The sequence below is a fragment of the Neodiprion fabricii genome, chromosome 5 (assembly GCF_021155785.1).
Source record: "Neodiprion fabricii isolate iyNeoFabr1 chromosome 5, iyNeoFabr1.1, whole genome shotgun sequence".
NCBI classification, from domain to species: Eukaryota; Metazoa; Arthropoda; class Insecta; order Hymenoptera; family Diprionidae; genus Neodiprion; species Neodiprion fabricii.
The window spans coordinates 16123817-16150645 of record NC_060243.1 but is presented as its reverse complement, the minus strand read 5'-3'; the positions used below and the strand labels follow the sequence as shown (position 1 = coordinate 16150645).

Sequence of the window (26829 nt, the reverse complement as noted above, 5' to 3'; positions counted from 1 at the left end):
AATTTAATTGAAGAAAAAATTGATCAGTACAATAATTTTTTGCTGTCGAATGAAACCACATTTATATCTACGTATAACTTGAATCACCAAAACATTTCTTTCGTCGTATTTGGTCGCCACGTTTGCTAAGTTCAACGACTTTTTTTCTCTTACGTCAACACCATTCGAAGCCGTTCGAAACTATAATATATTATATTTGCACAGAGAAAGGATTTGTTGAATTTACCAAATACGGTGATCAAACATTGCGTAAGAAATGTTACTTGATTCAACAAAAAAGTGGTTAAAAGGAACGAATTCTATCAAGTGAAACCACATTTCTACGATCACATTTTTGTAAAATCAACAAATTTTATTTTCCGTGCACACAATACATGCAAAAACGTCGGATTAATGTAATACGATATTAATTTATGATATTTCAAGAATACTGCTCAGTTTCAAAAACAGGATGAGCACAAAAGCGTTCAAATCGGACCAAATACAGCAGATTCAGTCATTTTGACCGTTCCAATTACAAAACCTTTTTCTAGAATTGTTGACGTCATAGCTTAGTGCTAGTCGAATTTGCTCGCATTCATTTACATCTCATACTGGAAATGTGTTTTTACCTGTGAGTATCATTGGCCCAAATAACGTTAGTGGAGACATTCTTAAACGGTTTTTTCTCCTACCCCAACTTTTGACTCAGACGGTCCGGCCGATTCATATTTAAATATGGATGACCATAAATTGCTTCAGGCATTAACCACTTTGAAATTTATTAGAAATAATCTGCGTGTATTCCGGATTAATTAAATACGAAACGTGTCGTCGAACACATAATAATTATGAAGTGATTACGCATACAAGATTTCTCACATCGAGTCCTACCTTTGTAATGCATGGACACGTTGATTCGTAATTAACAATTCAAACAAATTTCATTATGTACTCAGTCAACACCTGGAGCAGGTCATTCTGTTTGTTTTACATTCAAGGGTATCTTGAAGGAATTCTTGTGTGGTAAATTTGTTGTATTTACACGCTCGTTTCCTTTTTCATTGAAAAATAATGTATACATTCAAGTATGCGGGATAATTTTTCCGTTCTAAAATAATAAAAATGGCGGCCATAGAAGTCGGTTTAAAAAATGGCCTCTTTTCACGTTGCGTAACTTTAGCCCGAAATGGCTGGTCCGAAAAAGAAAAATAAAAGTAGATTTCAAGATAAGATACGAAACTAGATCTTGGATCGAGTACATATTCGAATTTTTAATCAGAAGTGAAAAAACAGTTATCGTTGAATCAGAAAAAGCTGAAGATTATCACTTTTTAGCACTTTTGTTTAAGTTTCTACTTCTAGAAATGTATTAAAAATGTGTCTTATCGTTAGTCAAGTTCTAGTTTTATGATGCATCTATTGGCTTTAAAATCACATTTAATGTTTTTGTTCGGTTTTTTCTGATCACACATTTCGCCAGAAAACCGTCCGATGCCAAAAGAAAACTACTTTTTATTTAACCACCCGCCATTGTCGCCATTTTGAATATTTTCAAACGTAAAAATTATTCCGTGTAGTTGAAGGCATGTATGTATGTAAGTCCGTCCAAGTAAAAAATGTCCCTATAAATGGGAGCTGTGCGATTAATCGATTATTTTTAAAAACGATTAACTGCAGAAAACAGTTGTTCGACTAAACGATTAACTCTAACGGCTGATTTATTTTATCGACCAACCGATTAATCGAAAGATCCAATTTTTTAAGCAGAATTAATTGATTACGATATATAAATTCTACCGATTTGCCAGGCAAAAAAACACTATCGCCGATTTTTGCTCTCTCGAAATGACAAAGATCAATTCATAAAACACAGAGTCATCTCAGGCATTACTCGAGTGGTTCGGAACACCTGCTTCCAGAGATCCTTACGGTATATTAATTGAGTCGTTTTTCTTTACCACGCAAGAATATTTTGTAATATTTCAAGAATCACGTTCGAGTCTAGAGATGTATGAAATATATACTTGTATTTGAGGGATTCTCCGTCAACTCGGCCACTTTTCTTTCGACCATCTCAGATCTGCCCCATAATTGGTTAAATCAAAGTACTACTAAAAGGTACTCTATGTGAATTTTTTCAGATTTTTTAATTCATTATTTGAGAAATTGCCGTTTTTTTTTCAAATAAATATATCTCGGAAAGTTGAAGTAACTGAAAAAAAATGACTCTACATAAAAGTTGTAGTTTTTTGTTAGCTTTTGAGAGGAATTTTTGAAAAAATCTTTACGTTGCGGTAACGCTGATTTTTTACCAAAAAAGGAAGAAGTTATTTTTTTTATTCGAGATGGACCCTTTTTGCTGAAAAAATTACAGAGTCTTCCAATATGTGTGACAATATCGCCAAAAAATCGCCAGAGTGGCACGAATTGAGGTTCTAGGGTAAAAAAAAATGAAACCACACAAATTCGGTCGAAGTTCCGGTATAAAAAAATTAATCTGTGTGGCTTGATTTTTTTTACCCTAGAACCTCGATCCGTGCCACTCTGGCGATTTTTTGGCAATATTGTCACACATATTGGAAGACTCTGTAACTTTTCCAGCAAAAAAAAGAGTCCTTTTTGAATGAAAAAAATTATTTCTTCCTTTTTTGGTAAAAAATCAGCGTTACCGGAACGTAAAAATTTTTTAAAAAATTCCTCTCGAAAGCTAACAACAAACTACAATTTTTCTGTAGAGTCATTTTTTTTCAGTTACTTCAAGTTTCCGAGATATATTCATTTGAAAAAAAAACGCCAATTTCTCAAATAATGAATCAAAAAATCTGAAAAAATTCACATAGAGTACCTTTTAGTAGTACTTTGATATAACCAATTATGGGGCAGATCTAAGATGGTCGAAAAAAAGTGGCCGAGTTGACGGAGAATCCCTCGTTAACATGTCCGTGTAGGTAATATCCGAGAATATAGAATAATCTTTTTGAAGGATGCTATTGTGACAAGTAACAACACGCGGTGTGCGTTGAATTCACAAACGAGTGTCGTCTGGGTGAAATATCCTTAATCCAAACATATTGATCTGGGGTATAATTCAGGATTGTACGCTATGTATTCGGAATACTGTCACTTTCGACCTGATATTATTGGTGAAAAAAAAATTCTTGAACGCCGTTTGGTATTATCCTTTCTGAAAAAGATCGTAATTATTTCAGTTCCGTCAGAAATTGGGATCAAATCGCGTTCGGGTAGAATTACCAACAACCTTTTCAATCTTGCATTCGTTTTTTCGAGCCCAAAATAAAAATTTTAAATAATCGTTTCGGCCAACTATAATTGAATCTGTTTCTATTATACTATGAGTAAGTAACGATTACAACGAAATGTAAACCATGATTATGTAAATTCGAATGACACAATTTTCAACACTTTCTTTCAACTCATTAGCACGGTATGTACTTGAATATTTTCGTTAGGCCATTTTCCCTGATCACATAACCCGTTACGAAATAATTCGATGCCTATCAAATTTACATATGTATTCACTGCAGAATTTGCAATCAGTTGTGAATAATCAGCGAACAGGGGTAGAAAAAGAAAACGAAAAACATCTGAAATTCTTCGTTACATATTGAACCAAATTTACCGTGCGGTACGGCAATTGTAAAAATCCAACAGCGTGTGTTACTTAAAGATACACGAGAGATTAAAATGATTACAGAGTTCGAACGAAACTAAAGTAATATAAGTGAAATTTTCACCAACGCGTAATTAAATCATACATTGTGTATTAAGTATACGAATAAGGAGAACTTTTTACAACTTGTGCTGTAACTCGAACGTAAAAGAAATTGAAGGAAACCCGAAACACCGCTAAAGCTTATTTGTATTTCAATACAATAGGAAACAAAAATACGCATTCTTAGATATAAAAATTACCGATTAATTTGTTTTCGTTGGAATGTAGAGTGTGTTCAAACTTGAAAAAATTAAATGTTGTATCAGCGGGATTACTATAACAACGGTAAAAAAAAGTCGACGCATTCATTTATGGATTTAAAAATGGACTCAAGTCAAGTATAAACAGTTACCTAATATTCCTCGTTTTCAACTCTATCGGACATCGGCTTTTAGTCCACGGGTCATTATCATTGACCCGAAAAACGTAACGACGTTCGAATTTCGATTGAAAAACCGTACATCGTATACGTTACAGTTGTAGTCGATTTTTTTTTTTTTTTTTTCTCAACACATCTGCTGAATTATTCCGTACTAGGTTTTCAATGAATATAAAATGTAAAACTGTAAAACCCCACACATTGACACAGTTTGCATTCACGTAAATAGATTAAAAAACGGTCTCGTGAATATGTAGACGCGTGATTCTTTTTTTTTTTTTGTTGTTTTCGTTTTTTCGATTCGTTCGTTGTTTTTTATTTAGTCTGATGAACTTCTCTATAGAATCGTGAAGCGAAATACCGGGACGCGTAATAATTCTTGATTAACGGCGTCTTAATTATATATATATATAAGCAGCATGGTCTTTTTTTTCTTTGTCTTTTTTTTTTTTCCCTCCTCATCTCTACCCGCAGATTAACATTTTGATCCGACGAAACTTATACACGTGTGTGCACATCTTTATACACATACGTATTTGGCTTGATTATGATACGTAACTGGAAAGAGAAAGGTCGGGGTCAAGTTATAAAAAGTCATGGGATTTCTTGTATTTTTAAAATTCTTATAACCAAGGTATGCAATCCCCGCGCCTGACTGGCCGACAGAGGTTCTCAAACTCTCTGCCCTGTTCTTTGAAAATATTACGAATATACTGTTACATTTATGTCTTGGGGTGCATAAACATTGATTAAGAATGTGACTATTTTTATTTAAATGTCGCGGAAATATAAGCATTCTGGAGTATAAAACACTTTTCAGGTTCAAATAATGACATGAAATTCATTTGAAAGATCAGAATTTAAAAAACTTGGAAATTTTGCAATACAAATGTTATATTTATACAAAATTCTTCCGAAACAATGGATTCACACTGTTGAATTAAATTTACTATTCTGTAAAAATTTATATTGAAAACCTGAAGAAGATGGTAGAGAAATTTGAAGGTAAAACGTGGTGACAAACGAATTTCACTATCTTCGTATAAAATGAGCTTACTATAATTTTATGTTTGAAAATTACAGATTTATGGTATTATTTATTGTTCAATATTCTATCTAGTGAATAATCAGATGTACAATAATTAGATTACTAAAGTTCGCATGATAGTTGTCAATCTTACTGATATGATAGTTTTGTTGAAATTTGAAAAATATTTGGCAAGGAAGAGTTTGTTCAGAAATTAAACGGTATATTATTTTCGAGAAATTGAATCCTCTTTGAATTTTACTGTACTAAAATTGAAAATTGTGTAATAGAAATACAAAGCAGATATGATAAACGATGAATTCGCTAGCGAATAAATGGACAAATTAAATTGAAGTAATGAAATAAAATATGAATATATTCGATACCTTGACTTGGAAATCGTGATTGAATTTAAAGAACCGTAGCAATTTTTAAAAGTAGTTAAATTCTTACCCGATCTGTTGCATCGTATCAAAATTATGTCCTAAAGTTTGTTACGCAGAAATAATGAGTCGATCGATAGAATGATTTTGTTATATCTATTTATGGTCTATTATTCAATCGAAAGCATCATGCTTGAAGAGAGAAAATAAATAGGCAACAATGTAGAGAAAGATGATTTCCAAGCGACGGGATTGAGAGCCTCTTGATATACAGTTACAGCCGTCAGCTGAGGGCTCGATGGTAAGACAGAGAACTGCGGCGGACAGTCTGTATCAGCAATAAGGTCATATTAGTGCAGTGTCAGGCAACTTGTTCCGATATTTATTGAATCAAACGTCTAGCGTCGGTCTGGTGATGAAAAAAGGATAAAAAAAGTAATGCGCTAAACGATGTGTGTCAAATTGTTGTCAAGTTAATACATTAAACGAGCCAAATAAGACTCGGAGTGAGATTCCTGCTGTTCGCCATGCTTCGTACAATGTTGATTCAAAATCTGCACATTTATTGTGCCGACAACTTTGACGAACAAAAAAGGATAATTTAGCTTCTTATCAGAGGGCCAATTTTACTCGGTCATTCAAATCTGATATTTGTTGCAGACGATGTCGAGAGTATGACCGGTGAGATTGAGAACGGAGACTTAGCAGTACAAGACGTCGCAGATCTTCTCCAACCGCAGTACGCTATCATTACAGGTAGAAACAGAAAATACGACAGAGAACATCCTTGAAATTTGCTTTTGTGGATTTATCTGCACGGCGTATCTGCCGCATCTTCATTCAGTGCAATATTTTGACTTGACGTGTTAAAAAAAAGTAATCAATTTGAGTAATTTTTTCGAAAATAGTTGCTTGAATAACATTAGATATCGTAGTGTGAAATCAAACGAATCCATTAGAGTTTCAATCATTTCGAAACAATTCTCAATGTAAAGAGCGATTTAAATCTATTACGCTCGTGTTGATGTTGCAAACTGATATTCAAACTTAGGTGGAAAAACAAGAGAAGGATGTCCGATAATCACATTCCCAGATAACGGAAATTTTCTAAATTTGAGTGACTTGGATTATCAGCGGCTCATGCTATATCTCACCTCAGTTCCGACGTAAGTAAATCATGGTTCTAATAATTCGCTTCAATTTTTCCTGCCATGTTAGAGTTACTCTTCATAAAATTTTCAAAGAGCACAGTTTTCAAACACATGATAAGGATCTCTTGGAGCAAACCTCTCGTATTCACAGTAATTATTGACTATTAATTTACACGAGTAAGCGGACAAATGAATAGCTTGAAAGGGCAGCTCCAAAGAATTCTCCCAATATCAATACTCAAGAAATTATTGATTTAGCAATAATATGAATTTGAAGTGAAATTCAATTCTGGCAAAAAGTGTGTAAAGAAGGAAAATAGTGCAAGTATTTTATTGGAATTGATGAAAACTTTCACCTTGTTGCAGATTACAAGAGGCTGATCTAGGATTTCATCTGATAATTGATCGCAGGAATGATAAATGGAACTCTGTGAAGAACGTGCTGCTCAAGATATCCGTAAGTTTAAAATGAGGACTTGAGCGCATTTGTAACGAGGTTTTATCGACTTCGTTACAGAACAGTCGCATATTGAGCGTTTATCAGATTGTTGTGTTCGTAAGCTATGAAGTTCTCTTTAAAAATACACAAACAGTAAACATAGGAATCATAAATGGAAGCTTAAATATCGATACATCATTTAAAATCTCTTCAAGATTGTTGAATGTTTAGTAAATTAGTTCGATTTCACTCTGTGCGAGCTCGTTTTATTCAAAAGAGTATTTTCTTCAAAGTCATTCTGAGAATGGATAATCTTTTTATTTTCATTGGTCAATTGAATACTACCACTTGATGATAGCAATCAATTTTGTTGCAGTATTTAAAAAGTAAGTACTTAAAAATACAAACACGATAAAAAAAAGTGTTTCGGTAAGATTGTATAAACAAATAATCTTCTGAATAAAAGGAGCCGTTGTAGAGTAAAACTGAAGGATTCCATTGGATTCCCATCGTTCTGTAGCAATTCACATTAAAACATTGATATCTGGACTTCTAAAAAGATAATTCCACTAGTTTTATATTTTTTATTTCAGACCAAGTGTTGTAGCCTGCGACTATATTAATTAGATAAACGCTATCTCGTAATGAAATTATTAAAAAGTACAACGGTTTCCGTAAATGTATATTATGCTCTTCTTACACACGTTTGAACATATTTTCAGGCATTCTTTCCCGGTTTGGTACACGTAGCGTACGTTCTTCGTCCAGCCGGTTTTCTTCAAAAAGCCATCTCTGAAGTCTCGAACAAATTGTTTCGCGAAGAGTTCAAATTCAGGGTCATAGTTTTGGCCAACGTTCTCGAGTTGACCGATTTCGTTGAAAAAGATCAACTCACCGAGCAACTGGGAGGTGATTTGCCCTACTGTCATCACACCTGGATACAAAATAGAATTGTGAGTACATTCGAACATGATTAAGAAAGTACGGAAAGAAATGAGAATTTGAAAATAAGGTAGAGCACCTCATCTGATTACGCAACAAAGGCAATAGTGATACTATTTGTGAAACGTGAAAAAAAAAAATAGGATATTGCAACATTTGTAAAAGTGACCAAATTATGTCCTCTTTAACAGGAAAAACTCGGAAATTGATACAGAAAAACTGAGTGATTTTGTTGCTTACATATTTACTTTATGAATATCTGTAAATTAATGACATATCACTGTTTTTCTAGAGTCTGGAGAAATTCTCCTCAATAACACAGGAGGTATCTCTCGCTCTGGATTCCTTCACTCGACGTTTAGCCGAAGTTGAGTTTCCAAATAACACTATTGCGACCACGACATTGCTGAATCAACAGCAGACAGAATACAACGAACTCAAGGAAGAAATACTCAGCGCAGCCAAACACGGTGAAACCCTGTTGGATAGCGTTCGACAATTGACTGGTAAAAGCACTGCTGACCGGTTGGGAAACGTTTCTGCTGTAGAAAGGTACATTATTTTATAGTGTCGTTCAAGAATGAATCAGAAGTTAGGAAAAAAGTGAAAACAGTTTAAAAAATTCCCGGCAATGTTCATTCTGCCAATCATCGTGAACACGAATACAACAACGTCTCGACTGTTTGATGCAAATGAATCTCACCAAATTTGAACGTCACAAATTGAAATATCGTCAATTTAAGAAAAGGTTTTTTAATCATATTGTGCATAATGATTAAACTCTGTTGTTTTTGATCCGATTGTTAAGTCTTTGGGACTATTTTGTTCACCGTAGAAATTTTCTGAGATCGTTTGTAACAAATTTTGCAATTAGTTATTTCCAGAGTGGATACAAATAGATTTGCGGAAGCACGGTACAGCAAATGTTCAATAATTAATTTTGCACGTTGCAACCATGCTATATCATTAGATTTATTGAATGTTTTTTGGACAATTCGTGGGGATCTGGTCAGTAAAGAAAATGAGTCCAGAAGCACTAGAATTGAACCAAAAACACCAAAGTTTAATTATTTCGCTGAACGATTGAGAATCTTGTAAATGGGTTAAATTCAAGTATTCGAAATGCGTAAGTTCTGGTGTTTATAAACCAATTCTAATGTTTTCGAGGTCACATCATCTCTGACCAGATCTTTCACAAATTTATTTCTATCCACTCTGAAGATAACTGTTTTTGAAATTCGTTCTTAGGAGATCTGTGAATACTTTTATTAAATAAGCCCAAAAACGTTAGAATTATCAAAAAATCCAGATTTTAATCGTCTTGAACATTTCCGTTACAAAATCTTTTCTCAAATCGTTGATATCTTGGCTTGTATCATTGGAATTTGTTCATTGGTGCAAATAACGACGCTACAGATATATTGAACATTTTTTTGACTTTATTTAACTTTGGATTCAAACCCTGTTCGTATTTCATGAGGTCAAATAATTTCTATTTCAGAATATCCAACAACAATAATTGCTTTACGTTTTTGGCAGGTTACTGGTACAGTTAGAGGAAACGGAAAGAACATTTGATCTGTTTTGGTCCCACCACAGCTCCCGGCTGAGGCATTGCCTAGCCTTGCGTCAATTCGAACAGGATTTCAGGGAGCTTCAAGCGAACTTGGATCAGCACATGAAAACAGTCGGAGACATGACGGAGGTTGGCGAGACCCAGTCGAGAGTAAACCAACTACTGCGCGATACGTCCACTTTTCAGAGGATATGCAGAGTAAGTAGTACTCTTTGATTGCTTGACTCTTGATTTATGATTGTTGATTCATATTCAGACTTCACGACACTTGCAGCTATGATGGTTTCAGTTTTCATCAATTTTCTACGCTACATACGACATGTAATCAATCAAATGCGTCAAAGATGCTTTTTCAATCATATGCTCAAATTATGAAATAGCGATTTATGTTGGCACACAAAAAATTTGGTAATTTTTTTCGTATCTCTAGCCATTGAGATTTGCGTAAACTATGATCAGCCCAATCACGTAAAATTGGAAATAGACTTTTTTCCCAAGCGAGATGAAGAATTGCGTAAGAATTTTTATTCTCAAAGATAAGCAATTGCGTCTAGTTGAAGATAGTCAATTTTTTGGATTTAGCTCCGCCGATTTGACAGATATTTACACTCTGTTATTGTAAAATTAAAAATATTTGGTAGTTTTGGGTTCATTTTCAAAGTTCCACAGTCCAGAAATAATTTTAAATAATTCAGTGGTGTAACAAAATCGCAAGATTCGAACTACTTCATTTTGTCAAGTGTAATTCAGGCTTGTGTATATTTTGGCTTTGATTGCGAGACTTCATTTCAGGAAATATTTTATACTTAGGATAATTTGAAGATGCCCGTAGAGTTTAGAGATTTTCGTATTAGTTCATTCAAATTTCTCAATTCTGGAAACTTTTGACCTATTCCTTGTGGTTTTGATCAATTTTACGACGATAAATTGACAAAGAAAAAGTAAAGCCAAAGTCTAATGAAAACTATTGTTGACCAGGATACAACAATTATACATCTCGGTTTATTCAATTTTATTCTCACTTGGACAGATTGATTTGGTTTCATTTCAATTAGCTAGAGCACATCAATCTTACAAATATTTAATTGGCCATAATGTGTCTTTGATATGAATCATATAATCATGTGAAACGTTATAACCATTATTCATACGTAAAATGACACTGACTATTCGAATACCCTTCCTCAACAGGCTCGCTGTGTAAGTTGTTATGATTATTATCATCAATTATGAATTTCTTAAATAATTAATGGGTTTACAGGTCTTAAACATGATATTTGTATAAGTGATTTTGGTATGTGTATGAGAACGATTTCCGAGCCATTCTACAATCAATGAATAGCCTTAAATTTGTATTATACTTAACTGTGCTTTGGTTTATTCCATTGATCGTAAGAAAGAAAGTGAAGGATTGCAGAAAAATTGAACTCAGTATATTATTTTCTTTCAAAAAGAAATACCAGACAGTGAGTGATATTTTCATTATTACGAATAATATCTTACACGATCAACAGCGAGCCTGTCGGTGAATAAAGAAATACAAAAATGGTTCTAACGCTTGATACAACTTAATTTAATGCGTAATAGAAATCAAACTTGATAAATGCACCATAATGCACAATCCAAATCAGCAGTTTAGATATTGTTAATACTGTGAAAAAATTATAGTCCAAACATTCGAGCTTAATATTGTAAATAAGGCAATTATCGAGTTGGGAAAATTTTACAAATCCAACTTGTGGCTGAAGTTTCAATTAAGTATAGCTGATTTGGATACCTTGCACAGGATAATCTGCACAAGATGCACAGATGTTAAGTTGCACCGCTTTCCTGATTTTGTCGATAGTCCTATTTGTTGCATACCATGTGGATTTGGGTCTTGGTAAGCAATCCACTTGACAAAATTTATACATAATATATAATCTTCATATATACTGTTTGAAAGATAACAATTAAATATGTAAATTAAATCTACTTGTGTTCAGGGAAATTATAGCCGAAGGAAAAAATTTGCTCGCTAATGGGCAACCCAACGTTTAGGAAATTTACATTTTTTCTGTAACTATTAGACAGTTGCTTTAGTTTTGTCTGATGGTTTGAAATGAGATTAACAGCTCAAACTATGGATTTATCTGTCACAAGGTGAATTTGTATTTATTTAAGTCAACGATAATGAAATTTCAGGAACTAGAAAAAACCAATAATGTAAGAGTTTCTGAACAATAATATAATTCACATATCCGTTTGAGTTACGAGGTGATTCAAACTAACTTAAGAAAGTTGCACAGTTGAAAATGATTGCCTTCTTTGTAACTTCATTACGAGACGATCGCATGTTGAGTGTTTATAAAATCATTACATTTGTAAGTGACGATTGTGCTGCTGGAAATTAAAAAAAAAGAGTCTGAAATTACGAAAAACAGCAAACTGCTGCAAATAGAACTATGGAAACTTCAGGAGTCTAATGGAATTTCACGCAAAGATGGCTTATTTTGTTTAAAAACTGTTTTGTCGATTTCGTTTTTTTCTATCAATAGTCAATGCAATATTGCTATTTGCTGATTAAAATCAATATCAGTGCAATCTCGAAAAATTGAGTATCCAACGCCATCAACATGTTGAAAAAATATGGTCATAGTATAATTGTAAAAAATTCTCCTGGATGAAATGATACGTCACAAAATCAAATCGATTCAACGTACCAAATTTTCAAAGTTTTAAAGCAATTCGCTACACTTATTTTTTTCTTCCCTGAATTGAATTCGCGTTTAATATTCTCTTACTTACCAGGTTTGCAATAAGTACGCACTTTGTTTATTTCATTCCTGTCAGTTCAATGCACCTTTCACCAGACAGATTCATAGTTTGAGACTCTAGATTTCAATACATCTAATAATTTCTTGAAATAACAGCGTTTACGATATGAAATATGAACAAAACCTAAAAGTGTTTTTACAGACTTTAGACTCTTCGCTTCTTGCAATATAAGTCTTAACTTAGTAACTTGAACTTTTTAGGCATCTCTCGTGGTTTGTGGCATAGTATCGAAAGCAAATATCCTGAAATCATATGAAGACTTTCATAGATCCATTAAATAGATACTGTACTACGTATCGATGATCTGCGATAGCCAAATAAAAATGAATATCAGGTTGTCTGTCCGTGGGCGATTTTCTTCCGTCAATATAATTTCCTACTATTTGTAAAATCCTGGTGGAAAAATTTCCGTGTAAAACTATTGGAAAGTGCTATGCAAAATTAGCTGGTTATGGAGGCTACTATTAAACAACATAGAATTCTGGATATTAATGCAAAAAAATGTTGAAGTACTCAAACTGGCTGTGTTAATGATACCTTTAGTTACAAAACTGTAGAAATCTGGCCTCTAACGGAGAGCTTAATGGACTTTATTTTACATAACTTTGCAACTAAAAGAATTAATATACTATTTTCGCGTAGTTCTGTATATTTTCTTAACGTAAATATGGACAGTTTTACATGGAGTAGTTCGGTAAGAAATAATTTGGTCCAGCGCATTTCAACGGTTTTGCTTCGAAATTTTTCGAACAGGGATATAATATATAATACGTATTTCGAACTCTTTTATCCAAAAAAATACTTCTACCTTTTCTTGTCATTACCCGAGTTTAACTTCATCATCCACACATTTAGAATTTATCGCACAAATCATTTTCAACTCTGTTCAAAGTTCAATTATTACTAAAACAAGGGGATTCTGCTTCGGGATACTTATGATAAACAGTAAAAAAAAGTAAACAAATCCCCGGGAATCGTTCAAATTTTTAAACAAGCTTCCAACATTTTGAATCAAAGATTCTTCGTCAATAATAAGTGCATGGTCAAGACAGTAGATATTTGTTTTTTATACAATCGCTGTTACAGATATATAAGTTTAAGTCCAAAGTCAAAGGTGAATACATGATGTTTGTCTCCGAAGGACAAAATGTGACTCGTGTAAATTATATCAGATCAAATTATATAAACATTTCTCAGAAACACGCGTATCTGAAAGTAAAAATATAACCCATGAATTCTCAATTTGCGTAAAGAATTTGCATGAACTTGTCTTGCTTCGAAAGTATTAAAATATTGATGAAAGATAAAGGAAATATTGATTACTTCCATATCGAAGTAGGATCCTCCCGTAATTAATATTAAAAATTCCGAACGGTGCACACGATAAAGTTTTGTGTTGCATCTATGCACATAATGACAAAATTCTGTTCATCATGTAACGATTCACGATAAATTATAACAGGCCTCACGGTGATCCTTCTGTTTCCGTAGAAGCACCCTACATTCATTTTCTTAACCCCGAGAGAACATGAAAATCAAATGTTTTGCTCCGAAAGTGAACCTATTTTCAACAGATTGTTACTTTCCTTTATTTTATTTCCTTTTTTGAGAAACTTGAGTATCGTAGGGGGGGTGACATCTCCATGAGGGATGCGCACAATTAGTCTGCCGACCAAAATGTGTAACTTTTACTGTATTTTACTGAATTCATGTGCGAAAGAGAGTTTTAACAAAATTAACACACGTAATGATTATTCTTCCGAGTATGATATAACAAATCGATGTAAGGGAGTTTGATAACAAAACCAAATACCGCATACTCATTGTAATTTTTTGCACTCTAACTTCTTGAATTCAATTAATAAATTTTGTCTGGTAAACTATATAAACTATATGTATATTGCCACTTTCTTATCTGTCGGACGATTAATGAGTGTTCTATACTTCTTAACGAGGACGTATTTTCATTATTCCTACGACTTCCGCATTGTTTATCCGCAAATTCGGTACAATTACATGAAAGTTCTTTAGCGTTAAACTGAGCCCTTCAAATTTTTCTGCGTCACTGTAATTTATTTGCTTATACTTGTCTTGAATACCGTGAGGCCTGTCAAATAGCATGTTAATAGCGTGAATGCAATTGATATTTGTTTTGCACAGTATTGCTACTGCATGAACCGATAGAGAAAAAAAAATAAAATGTATCGTCTCGACAAACCGTGTTTCTTCTTTAGGAAGTGTTCAACTCGTGTCTAATAAGAGTGTAAAATTTGCAGAGTATCTGCAAATTAGGGAACTTCGAAGAAGAAATACGGTCAATGTCAGTATAATCTTTGTACCAAAATCTCTTGAAACAAAAAGAAACTTGCAAGCCTCTGTTTTGTAGGGAGACATAGATCGCGCCGAAGAAGTAATATCAGCAGGTCAACAACTTCTTTCCGGTCGGCACCAATGCCCTGCCGAAGTGGTCGAGCCAAAATGTGCAGAGCTTCAAAGGATTTGTACAATTCTTAGTCAAAGACTGGAAAGGAGGTTGCACACTTTGACAAAATGCAGGGAACTTATGGAGAGGATAGACAAGGTATGTTGCAATGTAAATTTTGGGAATTGGATCTCGACAACCAATTATTCAATTCGACTTCATACGATACTTTACATACGACTATCTCGTTTTTCATTCAACCAGTAATGGATCATATATGTACAGAAAAAAAGTACCCAACTGGTAATGGATCATATATGTACATTTTTTAATATTTCTGATAACTTTCGTTGAATTTGGACAAAAATTCGTACACTACCGTTTTGGGGCTCACTAAATCCAAATTTGAAAGCAAAGTTGAAAAATTCAATATAAGAGATTCAAAATGGTAGCTTTGAATAATCGGTAATTACAACTAGGCCTCAGTATGACTGTACCAAAACCTCAAGAAGTGGAATAAGTCCTTTGAAACTTGTCTACTCTGGGGTTTTTAGGGTCGGTGATGACGAATCCATTATCAGAATTGAACAATTGCAAAATGGAGGATTCAAATGGCGCTGGCAATACTTGAAATTTTTGTAAAACTAAGCATTTAATCTCGAAATAATCATTCGGGGGTTTTCGGAGCTTTTGATAACGAATCCATTATCAGAATTGAAGAATTGCAAAATGAAGGATCCAAGAACGGCAATGGTTGAAATTTTTGTAAAATTAGGTAGTTAATCTGAAAATCATCACATATGAATTTTTTGGGTCGCTGACTACGAATCCAAGATTGGAGAATAAAAGAAAAGAAAAATGAGAAGAACTTGATAAAAACTCAGCTATAATCTAAATAAAACTGGATACCCAAGGCCATAATTAAAACTAACAATGAAACTAGCTAACTAACCAGCCTTATCTCATCAATGCCAACCTGATATCAAAATAAAATAAAGAGTACAGTAAATATGTGATCAGTCTTGATACGCTGAGGATCATTATTCACCCTCAGGTGGTGGCAGATTTAAAAAATGCCTGTCGCAATGGAATAGGCGACCCCAAAAACCTTTACAGGTACACCAAGTTTCAAATTTGAATATAATCAGAAAATTCATAAAAAAAAAAGAATTAAAATTTATCCCGACTCACCCCTATTTGCATCCCTAGGAGGTGGCAAATTCAAAAAATAAGTTCTTAAATGCAATCAGGTACCCAAAAAAACCCTGGTCACTAATTTTGGTGTAATTAGGTCGGTTGTTTGTGGCTACCAATTTTGGCACGAAAACTGGAAAAACTCGTACCAGTTAATTAATTATCGTATTTTTTCGCTGCTTAAAACGAGTCTTGGACGAAAAATCGTAATTTAACTTGTAACGGTCGCTATTTTGATTAGAAATGGAAAAAAAGAATCTTGAATTTTGGCAAATAGGATAGGATATCCATCGACACTGTTTAGCAGTTTGGGGTGACTTAGTTCAGTTATTTCTGAGATGTCGTGAAGACTGCAAAACACTTCACCGAATAAAAATTGTTCATGTTATTGTTAATAACAATATTTCCTATTTATTTATACTAATGGATATAATTGGCAATGGATCTCGATCTACACACCTTAAAAAAAAACCGACAATAATCGAATTGAATGATTGATTGTCGAAATATAAATTCCCGGAATTCTGAAAAATAAGACCGAAATTGAAAAATGAATTACTGTATCTTACAGTGAAATAAGTTTATACCAAGCATGAGTTGATTTTCTTGGACAGGCAAATACATGGTGCACTCGTGGCATAGAATTATTGGCGTCTCAAACCAACGCAACAACTGCACCCGAAGAGGCTCTACAAAATCTACAGCAGCTTATCGATTCAGCAGCAGAATTTCAACATCCCCGATGCATATTTCAGGATTCTATAACCCCGGAAACCAAAGCACTTGTAACACAGGTTGGTTTTTTTTTTTTTTTGATTTCATCACCTCAAATGACGTCAAGATGTTGTTCGCACGTCTGTTGATTTGAAAAACTGAACTTATCTCTGAAGGGGCTGCACACTAAAACTGATACTATACAATAACGATTCTAGAGAACTGTAGATTTATTTTCTGGCTATGTTGGCCGAAAGAAGTTTTTTCCAAAAAAAAAAAAAATTCTTCAACAATTCGTCTCCTACAATTTTGAAGATTAAGAGTAACAGATTATTTCACATGTTTAGAGACGGTTTCGAACAATCAATCGCATTACATTTTCGATGTCTTTATTTTTGAAAAAATACACATTTTGCAAACAGCCTAGATATGATCGAATTAATTACCAGTTTCAGGTGGTCCTTTCTATCAAAGAACATAACCAGAAAGTAAATCGATAGCTTTCTACGCCCAATATGAAGTAGGGCCAATTTTAGAGTGCAACCCCTCTTTAGACTTATGTCATGTCATTTATACCCATCTATTATTGTGAATGATATATTTTTCTGAAGAAGGTTGATTGTTAGTGAGCAAAGCGAAAAAAATTCACCGTTCTATGCAGAGTATTTATAGAATAACAAAATTTAAAACCGACCAGAGACGTGAGAAAAGTTTTGAATTAGAATACCACTATCTTTAGAATTTCCTGAAAATGCCTTGTTGCGTAAAAAACTGATATTACCGTTTTTTGTCTCACATAAACGATAATTTTACACAGACTCGCTCTTATTATTCTACCACAACTCGTCGTTTATAATGCGGTCGACAAATTGAGAATATGTTTCATTCCGTTTACACAAAAAAGGATTCAATACGTTTCTACTTCCTGAAAATTTTAATTGCATTCAAGCAATGTGCAAGAAAGGATCGTGATGGAATAAAGGAATATTTCTAGAATTCTTTTTTACATATTTACACGTTGAAATCGTATGATTATCATACAAAAAAGTTAGCGCATACATTTTATTCTGCAAAGATTAATCATATTGAATTTATTGTCGACTTTTTTGGCGATACTTTGCCAAAAACTAATTTGTAGTAATTTTTTTATTGAACACAGCCATCGTTTTCGACATTCATTTTGTACTATTATGTTCTACATAAAACATAAAATGTGAATATGTAGCAAAAATTAGTTTGATAAACAACATTGATTGGAAAACTCGAACACATGAAGTGACAAACATGAAGTGACAGCATCTTGGAGGATATTGTAGAAAGAAAGAAATTAAAAGAAATAAAAGTCAAGTTAACTTTCTATATCAGCGATAATAAAGATTTATGAACATAAATAAAAATATATGAGAACTGTAATATTTATAGGTATTGCAAAGAATAGACGACGTTCAGTTGATGTGCGATAAAAGGATTGTCGCGCTGAAACAACAGCTCGTAAAACCGACCAGACCTATTCAAACTGTGACGCCTGAGCCAGCTAGACCAATTCAGCCTCCTCCTCAAATGGTGAAGCCGAGCAGGGTTCTGAAAAAAGCGAACACCATGCCGAAAGTATGACAAATAGATTTGTGTAACCGATTTCACAGAGAAACGATCATATTGTGTGTAATAATTGTCTTCGCAGATGGAAATGAGCCCGATCGAAGGAGAAGCTGTGTCACCGGACGGGGAACCCCGTGACTTTGAAGCTCTGCGATTGAAACGAGGCCACGTTTTGGCCGAGCTAATCGAGACGGAACGCATTTACGTGGCGGAACTTGGCTCGATAATTAAAGGATACAAGATAGAAATGACAAATGAATTAATGGAGCATCTGGTCCCCGCCGCTCTGGTTGGAAAAGCTGATGTGTTGTTCGGAAATTTGGAAGACATTTACCTTTTTCACGGAGAAACTTTCCTCAAGGATCTCGAAAACTGTATTTCGAACACAGAACTCGTCGCACTTTGTTTTGTGCAGAGGGTCAGTTACTCTTCTGTGTGATGTAAAGATATTGTTGAATGTAGTTGAATTAAGTAGCTGCAAGGCAGATATACTGATTGGGAATTATCTTGACGGATAAGTTGGTTGGGAAATCTGAATTAACAGTTCGGAAAATAAAAAATTCAACAATTTTATTTACGCAAACGACAGTGAATAGAAGTAAAACAAGTTCGTTACTGTATAACAGATGTGAATCCAGGCAAATTTGATTAACACAAGGTAAAATATCAACAATTTGAGATAAGATTTCATAATTAGAACGTTCAAAATGATTGAATTCTACTCTTCTTCTCTAGTTTTAATATTTTGTACTCGAATCACGCCATCACAGGGTCCTCAAAAATTGTGTGAATCATCTTCAAGAAATTTCACATTGCAGTGCAGTTATGCAGTGTAAATGTCATTGTTGATGAGCATTTGTTGTACGGTTCATACTCAAATCTGTTTTGTATCCACTTTGGGGATAACTGTTTGTGAAATTTGTTTTTGGCAACTTCTAGGGGTGTTTGTGGAGAACAAAATAAAGCTAGAAACTTTAGAATTGGATTTTAAATCCCAGAGTTTAATAATTTTTAACGTAATAATTGTAAAACAAACTTTTTCAAATGATCGATATCTCAGCTTGTGTCATTAAAGTTTGCTTAAATTCGTTTTTCATCCATATCATGGGTGTCATTTCATTTGTGTTCACTATCATTCGTGCAACCAAAGTGACTTGATATTTTTGAAACAGTATTTTATCTATTTCTACCTTTTAATTTAGATTGTCCAACCGTTTCATCTCAAAGTAAACTTAATTTTCAAATACTATGATCATTTCAACTGCAGATTTTTTCATTATTAGATAATTATGTCTCTAAGTCAGAACTTTCTTTTGCCAATTCATATTTATTTCCGTTCAGCGTGAGATATTCTTCAGACTCTACAGCTACTATTGCCAAAATATTCCCCGATCGGAGAGGCTAAGAGAACAAATTCAAAGCGAGCCACAATTTTTGGCCGCCTGTCAACAGAGACTTGGTCACAAGCTACCCTTGGCTGCGTACTTGCTCAAGCCTGTTCAGCGCATTACCAAATATCAACTGCTTTTGAAGGATTTGCTGAAGTACACAGAGGATCAATCCTGCTCCACCCAACTTCAAGAAGCTCTGGATTGTATGCTCGTTGTTCTAAAATGCGTCAATGATAGCATGCACCAAATAGCAATCACCGGGTTTGGAGTACGTATCAACAAATCGACTTACTTTGAGTAATTTCTTACACAATCATCTCTCAGACAATTTTATCTTCAGCAGATGTATCAGTTATGTTTCTACCTCCAGAAAATGATATTCATATATGCTAAAATCATTTTAAAACCACTTTCTTGGACGGTGTTTACCGTATGAAACTGTTTTTGAATTGCAAGTCAAATGGTACAAAAGTGAATCCAAAAGTAATGCCATAGTTGAAAAATTTTACTAGTGTTTTTTTGTTCTTATTATTGTATTCTTTGAGAGCGATGTTGACGAGGAAAAGATTGAGTTCGATATTTTGGAAGTATAACTCTTGAAAACATATTTACTATCCTAGTTTATGATCAGATGATTAAATCACCAGTGATATTTGGGTTGGAGAATAATAACTTTCATAACAAATGAACATATCAAAAAAAATAAAAAAAACGTACAAACTGTGTATCACAATTTTTTAACTACTTTTCGTGAGCCATGGTGAAGCGACAAATGGCGTCAAAACACCAAGGACTTGAAAATGTGTGCCTTAGAGTATGTCTGACGGCTTGATTTTTTCAGGGAGATTTGGGCGTGCAGGGTGAACTTTTGATGCAAGGTTCGTTCAGCGTGTGGAGTAGCAGCAAAAGAGAACGACTCCTCCGATTAAAACCTTCTCAAAGGCACATTTTTCTGTACGAAAAAGCTTTCATATTTTGCAAACACAGTAAACCTCAGGCCCACAATAAGGCAACATATCACTTCAAAAGATATCTCAAGGTAGTTATTGCAAATTCGTATTTTTTAACAGTGGTTTCTTATCTGAGCTTGAATGAGTGGTCATACTGTTAATCAAAAAGTTAGGAAAAAAGGAAAAAATTGTCTGAAGGATAGGGAACCTGCAAGCATCTGAAATCTCTATATTCCTCTATTGGACTCGAAAGTAGGATGAAAAATAATGAATTTCCGAAGACAGTTTCTTTTTTCGAGCAACATTAACGCTGCAATAATTTTTTCTTTTACACTAATTTTTCTTGGTAAATTTGAACCGGCTTGCTCGAAGAAGACAGTGTTTACAGCCGAGCATAGTTCCCGAAGGTGACACCTGGCGGCGCTGATAGAGGGGTCCAGCAAAATGGCTGCCGATTCAAATTTGCCGAGAAAAATTAGTGTAAAAGAAAAAATTATTGCAGCGTTAATGTTGCTCGAAAAAAGAAACTGTCTTGGGAAATTTATTATTTTTCATCCTACTTTCGAGTCCAATAGAGGAATATAGAGAAAAATTATTTTCTGGCGTTAATATGGTTCGTAAAAAAATACAGTCTTGGGGAATTCATTATTTTTCATTCTACTTTCGAATAAAATTAAAATTAAAAAACATGCAAGTTCCCTATTTTGGACTATATGTAATTTGTGCGTGTACGATAGTGAATACAAGTAAAACAACATCTTCAATATACGTTACAAAAATGGATCTGAGTAAGTTTAAATAACACAAGGTAAAATATTAGGAATTTTAGAAACGCTTTTATAATTAGAACGTTTAAAATGATCAAACTCTGGTGTTTGTCATCCGATTTTAAGGTCTTTGGGCTCATCATGTTCAGCACAGAGACTTTTAGAGGTTGTATGTAAAAAATGTAACAAACATAACTTCCAGAGTGCGTAAAAATAGCTGTGTTTGGGACATGGTCATTCAGACCTATACCTGATGGCTTAAGAAAGAAAAAAAAAAAAGTTGTGCGTAAGTACGGCACAACAGATGTTCGTCAACAATTACATTTGCACGTTGAAACTGTACAGATTATGTGTTATGTGTTAACACACAACATTATGTTACATTTCTTCAGAAGTGTTCCTACAATTACTGGAGATCTGGTCACCGAAAAAAAAGAGCTCGAAATTATTGAAATCATATTAAAAACATCAAAGTTGAAGCGTTTTGAACACTACTTAGAAAACTGCATTTTTTTTTTCAATGTGCATTTCTTAGCCTGTGGTCATTAAATTTGCTAACAATAAGATTCAATTCTATCACATGGTAAGGAGGATCTTGTTTTATTTGTATTCACTATCATTAGCGCAAATAAGACTGCTGAAAATTATTAAAACGGTTTTTTCTCTTTTCCTCAGTTTTGGTTCACACGACCCATAAGTTCTTAAATATTTTGCTGCAGCGATATCTATACGCTTGATTCATTTATTTTCGTCCTTCAAAACGTAGATGTCACAGATCGGTCTGACAGAATCGGTGAAAGGCGATGCGAGAAGGTTTGAAATCTGGCTACAAGGCCGTGCCGAAGTGCACACCATTCAAGCCCCAAGTATCGATGTCAAACAAGCTTGGGTGAGACAGATAAAAGGCGTCCTGATGTCACAACTCGCAGAATTGAAGGGGAAGCAGAATACAGCACTTGGCAAATCCAATCACAAGTGAGTATTCAATTTTCTAATAAGAATAGCTCTCGATGCTACGTAAAGTTTTCAATTTAGTGAAAAAAATTTTATTGCAATAAAAAAATGGAAATAGAAATCATGTTAAACGTAACAAAATGTCTGATGATAAGTTAGCTTAAAGTCACTAAAAAACAGGTCTCGTTGATATCCTTGTTGTCTGTAAAATATGTTTTCGAATTTAAAGGCAAAAAAAAAAAATTTCTGGCAAGTCACATGGGAAATAGCTTGAATAGATTTATGAAGAAATACTCTAGATTAGAACAGAGTTAATTTTTCAGTCAATAATTCAACATAGGAATGGCCATGAAGATAAAAATAATTGATTCATCCATTAATGAAGTCCAAAAAAATAATCAAAGATGACTCGATTGAATCGGTAGAAATGAATAAATTATTTCGTATTTTTTTTAAAACGGAGCATGGCAAACTAAAATTTCGTAAATTTCAGTATGTAGTCTTAATAGCAGAAAAGATTTTGGATAATTTATAGTTTCATTGCAAGTATTTTTCAATTTCGGGTGAAAATATTTGTTTATCTTTCACTTATTATATCAAATAGATACTTAGTAAGTAAGAAAATGATAATAATTGATACTTTAATCGCATAAATTTATATTGTATTGCATTATTATTGGGAACAAAAAACAAAAACCGATTGTGAGAAAAAATGATCGAGTCGTTCTATTAATCGATTTTGAAAAATAATCGATTATACTCCATTAGTCGGGAAAAAATATTCGATTTAATCGAAAATCGATTATTTTTGGTAATTCTTAATTTAACGATTCCTGTCTCAGAGATTTGGAAAATCCACTTTATATCATGCGCAGATGATGCTCTGGTTTTCCTTTTCTGAAAATATAGTCTATTTTAAGGCATTATGCGAGTGCGATAGTTTCAATCACTGTTATTCCATAATTTAGACCTTTGCGTCAAACTATATCATGGGAAGCTCAAAGCAGCGTGTCTGGATCATTGCGTACATTGTCAGTCGACGGCAACAGCGTGATTACACATCCGATGGATTTGCCCCAAAACACAGATGACGATGTCGGTTGGAGTTCAGAAAACAGTAACACGGATGACGAAGACACTTTTAGTGAAAATCCTGGGCTTACTCCGGTAAGTAGATTGCCCTCTAATATAACAATTTGCTATTGAAATACTTCGGATTCTCAACAGTTCATTTGCAGGATAGTTATAAATTACTACAACATTCAGTCTGCGATCAAAATTCTAAGCAAACCTGTTACGAATCCGTTGAACGGAAGTGAGCTACAATCAAATAGATTACTTATTGTTGGATAGTTTCGACAGGGAAACATTTTACCTTTTTTTCCTCTAGACAATATTTGTTTGTTTGAATCTACGAGTTGTTAAGAGTTGCGAAACTGTTTATATTGCTAAATTTTACATTTTACAGAGTTTAATTTTAGACAGTTATCATCTTAAGAATGTCTCTGTGAATTAGCGATATATAAATGACAAAACAGGAATGAGATATAGATTTCAAGGATTCAAGAGCAATGCGTTTTAACAAGGTTCATATCATTGTGCAATACATTTACTTTTATAATTCGGACGATTCAACAGTAAAATTCAATCTGAGCACAACAGGAAATGATTTTAACCAAAAAGTTAAATCATTTTACAGTCGAAAAAACTTGTTCAACCAACAGGCTGACAAAAAAAATTAATGACTTAAAAATGGTGATAAAATTTTCGAGAATATCACAGCATGTGTAACGAGTATTGTAAAATCTTATGCCAAAGTTACGAATCTTTCGAATACCACATGTATGTTTATAATGGAGGAGCTTTTTGGACTGCGGCGAGTTTTGTATTCAATTTACTCGTAAACGAACTAATTCCCAAAATTCATGAAACTTCGACATGAATTGTTCGTTACAATTGAAATTAATCAATGAAAATTTTTTTTTAGAATGTCGATAAAAACAAAGATATCACCTCATGTTATGTGACAACGGTGAAAAGCTATCAGCGGATAATTGAGTATTGAGTAACTGCTCTGAAATAAAATAGGTGATTTTCAACATTATTTGACATTATTTATTGGTTCATTATTTTCTGTTTCAAAATTGTTCTAGGGAGGTAGATACATAGCTCTAGCCGATTACTGCGCGGTTGGTGAATCAGAGGTGACGATGCATGAAGGGGATAGTTTGGAACTGCTTAAGGTCGGTTGCGCAGGATGGTGGTTTGTCAAGCTAATCAGCACTGGCTTAGAAGGCTGGGCGCCAGCAGCCTACTTAGAGCCAATTAGCAGGAAAACATCACGCAGCTGTCAGTCGGTGAATAGTCAAGAAACTATGTGAAATAGGCGACTAACACGCTAGATTGAACCTAGTGTGTTAGAAATTTTCACTCGCACGTATTAAGCGTGCTTTTTGAAATGCCGGCAGCGCCACGTTGCCAAAAACGGGAATTTTAAAATCATGAGTCAAGATTTGAAAAATCTCATGCCAAGTTATGAAGCATTGAAAGTTCGTCTAACAAGAACAGCGTCGAAAATTATGCATCAACACTTGAAAGAAAAAAGTGGTAGAGTTTTGGGCATTTATATCTCGACAAGCAACGGTTCAATTGGATTGGGGTTTGATTTATTCAAAAGTTATTAGACCAAGCTTCGCTTAGAAATTTTTCCGAGTAAAATCAATAAACAGGCAACATTGATATTGACTATGACCTCAACCCTTTCGCCAACCTAGATATGTTTGGCAATGCCCACGATATCTCGAAAATCGCTGAACCAATTTACTTCTTTAAAGACAGTATTCTTGGATGGCTTATCCTTTTTTTTACGGCCCATTTGTTTTTATCATCACATTTTTTCTATTAATCGAGTAAAAAAATCGTAAATTTTGGACTGAAAATCGAATTTCAACATCCAACTATCACCATTTTGGCAATAAAAAAGAACGTAATGTGGGCATTAAAAAGGGTTAGCTATTTCAACGTACCGTTCCGTAATTCCAAGTAAATCGTTTGAGTCGCTCTTGAGATACCTTGGATATCAGAAAATATGTCGGTAAGTGGAATGGTTAACGTTATTGTCAATAACAATACTTCCTATTAATAGATTGCAGAAACAAAAAAAAAAAAAAAATGGGAAACCAAACTCAATTTGCATACTTTTGAACAAAAAAAAAATCAATGGCATTGAATTATTGCTCATTAAGAAATAAATTCTCAGAATTCACTCACTTTTCAGCCAACTACTCGTATAATATACCCCCTTAATAAAGTACATATATGGAAGATAAAATAATGACCGAATTGTGATTCTGAATACTACAGCTTACTAAATTCGCGAGTCACAGATCAACGATTTTTTGGACTCGATCGCGTATTTCTCACTTACTGAAAACAACCTTATAGCTTAGCCTTAAATGTTCGTAATTCATTAACTGAGGCTTGAAAAGTTGATATTTAACCTTAGTCACTGGCTTGGAGTCCAGTTAACCCCAGAACCGACTTTTACGTACAATTTTAAAGTCAGCGTGCTTGAATCGGGGTTGCTTGCGCAAGTAAAATGAAGAACGGTTGAAAAAAATTTTGGGTCTCAAAGACCCCACGCATGTGTTGCATATTTTTTTACTTTTTTGCTTTCAAAATTTCTCCCACATCCTTTATCGTTTTTTGCTGAAACTAAGATTGGACTCTATTTCTGAATTGTTACTCTCAGAATTTTGTTCAAGTCGTAACGTAATGTTGCGTACAGTAATAACATTCCATAGTTGACTGGGATTTGTGTAACCCCCCGTGTAACTAGTGTGGAAGTTTCCATAGATGTAAATGACTAGGGTTAATAATATATCGCGCAGATATATTTTATTGACAAAAAAAGGGAAATTAGGTATCAATTTATTGTTTCGAAAAGTCAGTTTCTCAGCTGTTCAAAATTACTTTTACAATCTTTGATAGAATACGAATAGAATTTCGAAGAATTTCGGTAGAGTAGTTTACAAAAATATTCATTCTAATGGGGGTAAAAAATATGCAAAATGAGTTACACAGTACGATTATGAAATTTTACAAATTTTTCTTCGCAGTGTTTATCAAGCCATGAAATTTCTACATGCTCCGAGTACCTAGTCTTAAGACTTACATCTAATTGATATTGAAATGAGTCGACGGACCAGTTTGGACGCGTCTTGAGCTAGTTATTGGCCATATTGCCAATTTAGAATTTAAGATATGTACCTATGATTTAATGAAATTGTTGAAGTGTTGTCGCTTGACCAATCATTATTCCAGCGAAAATTTTTTTACAGATTTTTGATGATAAGTGAATCGTGAGCGATACAAAAAAACAAAAACAAACTACGTAGTTATCGATACAT

General features: G+C 33.8%; 1 protein-coding gene across 5 annotated transcripts in view; it reads left to right on the top strand.

Annotated features, from left to right (window-relative positions):
* Nucleotides 1-26393, top strand: part of LOC124182688 (guanine nucleotide exchange factor DBS-like) — a 42440-nt gene extending 16047 nt beyond the window's left edge. For 4 of the 5 annotated variants that reach the window (XM_046570254.1, XM_046570257.1, XM_046570258.1 and 1 more), the window contains 16 exons: nucleotides 6165-6260; nucleotides 6556-6670; nucleotides 7022-7112; nucleotides 7817-8047; nucleotides 8329-8588; nucleotides 9576-9810; nucleotides 11459-11494; nucleotides 14816-15010; nucleotides 16660-16839; nucleotides 18182-18367; nucleotides 18441-18776; nucleotides 19700-20017; nucleotides 20591-20788; nucleotides 22233-22441; nucleotides 23389-23587; nucleotides 24574-26393. In XM_046570254.1, coding sequence (XP_046426210.1) covers nucleotides 6165-6260; nucleotides 6556-6670; nucleotides 7022-7112; nucleotides 7817-8047; nucleotides 8329-8588; nucleotides 9576-9810; nucleotides 11459-11494; nucleotides 14816-15010; nucleotides 16660-16839; nucleotides 18182-18367; nucleotides 18441-18776; nucleotides 19700-20017; nucleotides 20591-20788; nucleotides 22233-22441; nucleotides 23389-23587; nucleotides 24574-24801 — 3113 coding nt within the window. In that variant the 3' untranslated portion in view covers nucleotides 24802-26393. The remainder of the gene's footprint in view (nucleotides 1-6164; nucleotides 6261-6555; nucleotides 6671-7021; nucleotides 7113-7816; nucleotides 8048-8328; nucleotides 8589-9575; nucleotides 9811-11458; nucleotides 11495-14815; nucleotides 15011-16659; nucleotides 16840-18181; nucleotides 18368-18440; nucleotides 18777-19699; nucleotides 20018-20590; nucleotides 20789-22232; nucleotides 22442-23388; nucleotides 23588-24573) is intronic. The other variant, XM_046570255.1, reaches the window with a different exon arrangement.
* The last annotated feature ends 436 nt before the right edge of the window (nucleotides 26394-26829 follow it).